The sequence below is a fragment of the Triticum aestivum genome, chromosome 5B (genome assembly GCF_018294505.1).
Source record: "Triticum aestivum cultivar Chinese Spring chromosome 5B, IWGSC CS RefSeq v2.1, whole genome shotgun sequence".
Lineage (NCBI taxonomy): Eukaryota > Viridiplantae > Streptophyta > Magnoliopsida > Poales > Poaceae > Triticum > Triticum aestivum.
Window position 1 is genome coordinate 147505465 of NC_057807.1, and position 6926 is coordinate 147512390.

The window sequence follows — 6926 nt, forward strand, 5'->3', positions numbered from 1 at the left end:
ATTAGCCACAAGTGTTTCCCAAACTAGAATGTCGAAGTGTTAGATTACTCAACTGATACATCAAAAAAGCAAGACTGCATTTCACTTTTACTTTTCTTCATGTAATTTGAAGTTTTCTGTTCAAAGTTTCCACAAACCGCACAGCTGGCTAAAATCAATACCTTCTTATTTGTACATTTTAGCACTATTTAAGATATAGGGCCGGCTCACTGAAGCTCGTCTTTCAAAGTAACTTTTTGCATTCCCTAGCATCTTCTATACTATCTCGGTCTCATAATACAATATGTTATTACAGACAATATGGACAGAGGAGTGCATGTCAATTGTTCTTGTAATTTCCCATCAGTCCTTGTGTGTCGGCAGCTTAATTAGGCTGCTACTGAGACATGTGTCTATGCGCTCGGGAGAAGGAAAGCCGCTGATCTTGACCCCTCGAATCCAAACATAATTAGATTGTTTTTGTTACCACTTACCAGTAATCAATCCACAGCCATCATCCGCCGACTGAAATGCTCAAAGAGGTTCCTGAAAGACAAGGCCACCGCAACAGCCAAGCGAAAAAGGCAAGTGGGTCTGCCTGTGCATCAACGCAACTCGTTGTCAGAATCCCCTGTTGTTGCAATCTTCACTCTTACTCATTATCTATGACCCATGTTTTCAATACTCAATTCAATCATGTAATAATATGATATTCGTGTGTTGGGTGGCATGTAGGTCTCTTCGCGGGACCGGGTCAACTCGTTTTCTGTATTTTCATCTTATACTCTATCTGTATTTATTTATATTGGCACCCAGAAACTCCAATTGGGATCAATCAAGTGCACATTTGCCATGAACTGATAATGCATGAACTGCAGCCACCGACAAGCAACAAGTCTTGAAAACCCATGATAATGGCAAATAATGTACTGTATTATACAATAAGACAACATTTACTGGCTTTTACTGTTGTCAAGTTATCATGAAGGTCCCACACAAGTTCAGTTTAGTAGCCAAGTGAACTAGTACGCACTTTGAACTTCTTTGGAACAAAAGCTGAAGGAGTCTAAACTGAAGAAACAAACTAAAGAGCAAAACCTGAAGTATGAACTAGTCTGAACTTTTACTTACCTGGAACCTTTTGCTGAACTGAAGCATGCTTGGGAGCAAGACGAGATTGGGGGTTTTGGGAGAACGTTGAGCAGTCGAGATGATGCAGGAGTGCATCAGAATGAAGGAGAGCGGTGGCGCTGCACGGGTGTCACCGACTGGGGAGGTGATGCAGATGGTCGAAAGTTAGCTACTACGTATGCAACAATAATTTTTCATAGCAATAACGTTGAACACACAGTATTCATAGCTTCACACAGAAAAGACAGGGTGGAAGGCTTATGAGCAGGCCCATACGGCAGTCGGGACTTGCTGTAAATGTTTGTGTTTCGAGAACATTTACTAATTTTTACATATTTTCTCTCCATATTTATAAAAACAATCTGAAAAAATGCCACATGAGTGACACAAAGCAATCTGTCCCTGACTATTTTACAACTAAAATTGCCATAAAAAACAAATTAAAAAAAAACAGAAACTTGCCATCTGAAAAGAAAGTAGCCATCGTCACTGAACTTGCCATAAAAAATGTCCGAAGTTATCATGTGTTCGTGTCACACGTGTGGCATTTATTATGATCTTTTTTAGGCCAGGTTGTCTACAAGAGCGACCGACATACTCCTAACCGTCACATTTTTTAGCGGAGCTCCTAACAGTCATATGTATCCCCAAAATGCCACTATAATGCCTGCATAAACGCTCCTGGGCCGCGGCCCAGTAGACCATTTGCTTGTCGCTTGCTCGCCCACGCTAGGCGAGAGCAATTAGCTGGGTAGTTCTCCTAAAAAGAGTTGGGGAGTACCCGTTGCGGGGTTCCTGCAAGTGTTATTTTTGGGCGCACTCTCAATCACCGTCACGTGTCGCATGTTGGACACTCTCTCATGATTTTTTTCTTTTGTACGCATTTTCGGTTTTTAGATGAACTTTTTCAGTTTTTCCTAGGTCTTTTGATAAAATTTCAAAAAAATTGAGCAAGAAAAAATGTGTTTTTTCTCTTTCGCGAGAGTCACGGATTTACTTCTCGTGGAGGCGTAGACATGCTCCCGCGAGAGACACAACAGTGCCTCTTGGAAAAGGAAAACCGTGTTTTTTTTGCTTTCGCGTGAGGCACAAATTTGCTTTCATGATAGGCACATATGTGCCTCTCAGAAAAAGAAAAAAAACTGGTGTTTTGCTTTCAAGAGAGGCACGACTTTACTTCACGTGGAGAGTTGTGCATCTAGGAAAAGGGAAAAATGTATTTTCTTTTTTCCCGCGAGAGGCATAGATTTCCTCATGTGAGAAGCACGGTTATGTCTCTCAAAAAAGCAAAAACAACGCCTTTTTTCGCGAGAGGTATATATTTGCTTCGCATGGAGGTGCATATTTCCTTTTTCCGCAAGAGGCACAGTTGTGCCTCTTCGGAAAAGGAAAAATAATTGAAAAAAATTGTGCTTTCGCTTCGTTTTTTTGACTGTTTTTTGTGTGAAAAAAACTTCGTTGAAATATATAAACATGAGATCTAGTTTTGAAGATCTCGACGCGAGGAATTCAACGGCAAAAACGGTTTGGGATTTAGACACACGGTTTTTAAGAGATAAAACATTTTTAATAAACGAATTCTATGAAAAAAGAAAACTCCAAGGTTGCGACAAGTGATGCACATGCAGGGCACTGCTTCTCGCAGTTTGGGGAAGTGGGGAGTGACCTTTGTAAAGAGTACTCCTTAATTAATGATTTCAACATTTGGCAACCTATTTTTTTCTACTCGGTTTTCCTTGCCACTGTGTTGTCTCGGAGAAAAACAAAACTAGCTACCTCTCTTTAATTTTGAAAAAAGGTGAAAAAGCCACGGATTTTAAAAAACAGGATTTAAAACATGCGTGAATTAATAAATATTCGTGAATTTGAAAAAATGATTAAAATATTAAAAATAATGAATTGGAGAAAAGTTCATGGTTCTATAAAAATGTTCAAATTTGGATAATATTCACAAAAGTTTAGAGAATTCATTAATCTTAAAAAATATTAACAAAACTGAAAAGGTTGACATATATAAAACTTGTTAATGAATTTTTTAAAGTTCACATAATTGAAAAATGATCATGGAGTTTTAAGAAAATGGAAAAGGAAAATAGAAAAGAAAATAAAAATCAAGTATAAATAAGAAATAATACACACACAAAAATCCAACCCGAATCTTCCCAAAATTGGAACGTGTTGGACATACATGGTCCGGCCCACTTACAAAACTAAGCGATGGGAGGGTGTGCACTTACCAGGAACGGTTTAATGCTTAAAGCGTCAAATAGCAAAAGTGTCATTTTAATCTCGAGTTCAAATGCTCTTGCACGAAGAGTAAAAAAAAGGGGAAATATGTTTTTTTACAATAAACATTTGCTTAGTTTTCTGCCGCGTGCAATTGTTTGCGATGAAATCACATTCGTTGTGGTTTGGGCAAAAATAACAAAATCATCAATTCAAAATGCTTTCAAAAATAATAATTTTGAAGATTTTTTTCCAGAGCATTAGGCATGTCATTTCTTCACGCATAAGGCATAGTCGAGCCAAGATACGCCGACAGAGTACCACCTCCCCACGATTCATTGGTCACACAAGCCATGCCAAGCTTCAAGCTGAAGCCCTTAAGAGGAAATGTGACATTGAGTGTCATCATCACTTGATCGGGGAGACTCGGGCCTGGAGTTACCCCCAGAGCATGTCGGGGGGATAGACAAGCACCATAGCATGCCACCTTCAACAAGGGGGCAACACCCACAAGTACCGCCATCGTTGGCTTCGACCGGAATCGAAGTCCGACTTTCACATATAGTTTCACCACACCAAACCATAGCATGCTTGTCGCCAGGACGCCATTCACCATCACATCAGGCAAAGCAGTTGCAACCTCTTGCGAACAAATATCGCCACCCCACATGGGGCCTCTAGATCCAGAACCAAGTAGATCCCGAACAAAGTTGTGCCAAAGCCACACCTCAACACGCTGAGGCCGCCGCATACCTTGTGCATCAACGCCGACGCGCCCACCACCCCTCCACCCCACACATCCACGTCATAGCATGCCTCGGGCCAAAAAAGAGCACAACCGCATCAGCACATTTAGCCACAAGACCGAAGCCATAAGGCGTGAGAACGCAAGCCAGGCGGCTTGAGAGACTAGGCATAGTAGCGCAAGTGCCGGCCAGCCGCTTGCCACACACATCGGGACAAGGCGTCACCACTCCACGACATCCAGCAGGGGAAGGAGATCGTGCCAGATCCACTCCAAACGACAGGTGGCTGACGACCAAGCGCACCACCTTCACCATCGCAACCACGGACACACTTCCTTCACCAAGGAGCAACTATGACACGCGTGGAGAAGCTTTTGACCGTTTGTCGCTACAGGAACCCCTTCTCGAAAAAGCACCACCATAGTTTGCCAGAGCCACTCCGCCGTCGGATCCGCGTGGGCTAAGCTCAATGGAAGCCATCTGGCGGCGGCTAGTGGAGGGGGGGGGGGGTGAAGAAGCTAGCCCTGCACGAGCTTTTGGCGAGCTACCATCCGAGCCTTGGGGCGAGGATGACGCGGGGCCGTCCAAGCAGTCATCAGTTTTTCCAAGTGATTGTTTAGGACTTTTTTAAGTTGTGAACTTTCATCAAATTCAGGAACATTTTCAAAAATTTGTGAATATTTTTAATATTCATGATTTTTTTTTAGAATTCATGAACTTTACTAGTCTTCTCGTATTTTGGGCTATATTTAGACGCTAACTTTAACTAATAAAATGTACTATGTAGCAAAAATACTATCATTAGAAACAATATTTAAATACAGATCTAATAATATAATTTTAATGACATAAATTAATAGTTTAATGGTCAATATATGGTGAAATTTTAACGGAAAACACGATGGGACTGTAATGCGGAACAAGGCGGCAGCTGTATATAATGCACGTTCACGGGCGAGCGATAGCTGCAGTCACACAATGATCCGACACGTGCATCTTGTCCGTCCACAGCTGTTAACACCACAGTTCTACGCCCGGAAGCTTCGCGCCAGCGCCACAAGGAAACGTTGAGCGGCGCACGGCCATGCACGATGCGCCGTACTCTGCTCTCTCACGCGTTCTCTTGTGACTCATCCCACTCCTGTCCCCCACTGGATCTAAGCCCTACTTTGCTAGCGGGTATAAATAACAAGATGCATATAGCTGCAGCTGACCAGAGACGAGCTCGGCCGTCCAGCTAGCATCGGCGACCAGAGGAGCCAGTTTGACACTCAACAGCCGCGTCGATCGATCGGAGTTGCACGGGACGCAAGCTAGCGCGAGCCGGTGGTAGCGTTGTAGTACACCGACATCATCGACCCATCCATGCATCTGCTCCATGGGTCTGCTATGATCGGTGGCAGCTGCGGCGGTAGAGCTCTCCGGCGAGTCGACAGCTCCCCGAAGCCGTCCTTGTGCCGGAGCGACGCCATGAAGAAGAAGAGGAGCAAGAGGTCCAGGCTCCCCGCCGCGCTGCGGGAGCTCAGGCTGGCGGCCAAGGCGAGGGACAAGGAGGGGCTCCTTCAGATCCTCGTCACCGGACACCGCACCAGCCGCGGAGGATCCGGCAACGGCGAGCGCACTGGCGGAGCATCGACGGAGCGCAGTGTGGCTGGCACGGGCGACGACCAGCGCGCGACACTGCGGTGGCAGGGACGCGGTGTCGATGCAGCCGCGCGTGCGGATGGTCCTCTTCTTGAGCTGGGGAGACCGACAGCAACCGGGGGAGCCAGCTGCGGAGGCCGTCGTTGCCCGAGTTGGGCGCTGGCAGTGGCGCTTGTGCTCGCGCTGGTTTGCGTGGTAGCTCTCGGGACGGCGCCGGCCATCTGTTGCTGCACCTGCGCGGCCTGGTTGTGCGGCGGCTGCGGCGCGCAGGAGCATGCATCTGACCGGCGGCGGGGCGGCTCCTGCCGTGGCAGCGTCAGAGTAATACAACAACAAGCCGGTAGTACACTGTATCATGCAGAGGTCACCAGTGGGTGAACTGTATGAATTTTGCATATTCTTTATTTTTTATGGGAGAATATAACATGAAAACCACATGTTTTCACATGAAAACAATGGCTTGAAGTTTTGAAAAGATCTACTCCCTCCCTCCGTTCCTAAATGTATCTCTTTGTAGAGATTACATTGGGTAGACTACATACGGAGAAAAAGAATGAATCCACACTTAGATTCATAGTGGAATCTCTACAAAGACTTATATTTAGGAATAGAGGGAGTAAAAAATATGAGATCGTGAGTGCGTCAACAGCATAGCTTATCTTTATAGAAGAAGGACAAACAATTTACAAGAGAAGCCAAGAGGAAGATGCACACATCCCCAAGAGGAAGATGCACACATCCCTCCTCAGCCACACCACATTACTCCCCACTCTAGACTAAAGCTTACTCTTTTATAAAATGTGACGACTCTCCTACTCCTACGCCAGCCTCTCTCCAGTCCTGGATCTCTCTCAGGATGAACTTCACTAGTTGATGAGCCGACCTTTGTTGCGCCGTCTTGTTGAAGACACGCGCATTGCACTGTTTCCACAACGTCCAAGTCACCGCAATAACAAAGATGTCGAACCCACGTTTGAGTTTCTTACCAAAACCCCTTCTGGCATTGAGCCACCAATCCAACAGGTTGTTATCCATTTTTGGTCTTTTCATGTTCAAGTTAAGTTTTTGAATACATCCATGCTACACTTCCCTCGTACACACATTGAACCAAAATGTGCTCGGCGTTGTCTTCATTCTGCAGGCAAGTGAAGCAGGGAGACGGCTGATCTTGTAGCCCGTGTTTCGCTCTCCGGTCCGATG

At 45.0% G+C, this 6926-nt stretch overlaps 1 protein-coding gene across 1 annotated transcript; it reads left to right on the plus strand.

The window, feature by feature from the left end:
- Positions 1-5256: 5256 nt before the first annotated feature.
- LOC123115867 (uncharacterized) lies at positions 5257-6195 on the plus strand. The gene has a single exon (XM_044536938.1). It carries the CDS (start codon positions 5448-5450, stop codon positions 6102-6104), a length of 657 nt encoding a protein of 218 aa, XP_044392873.1. The 5' UTR covers positions 5257-5447; the 3' UTR covers positions 6105-6195.
- The last annotated feature ends 731 nt before the right edge of the window (positions 6196-6926 follow it).

Bases quoted from the DNA above. Each gene is read 5' to 3' on its own strand.
- LOC123115867 (XM_044536938.1), top strand. From the start codon at position 5,448: ATGCATCTGCTCCATGGGTCTGCTATGATCGGTGGCAGCTGCGGCGGT.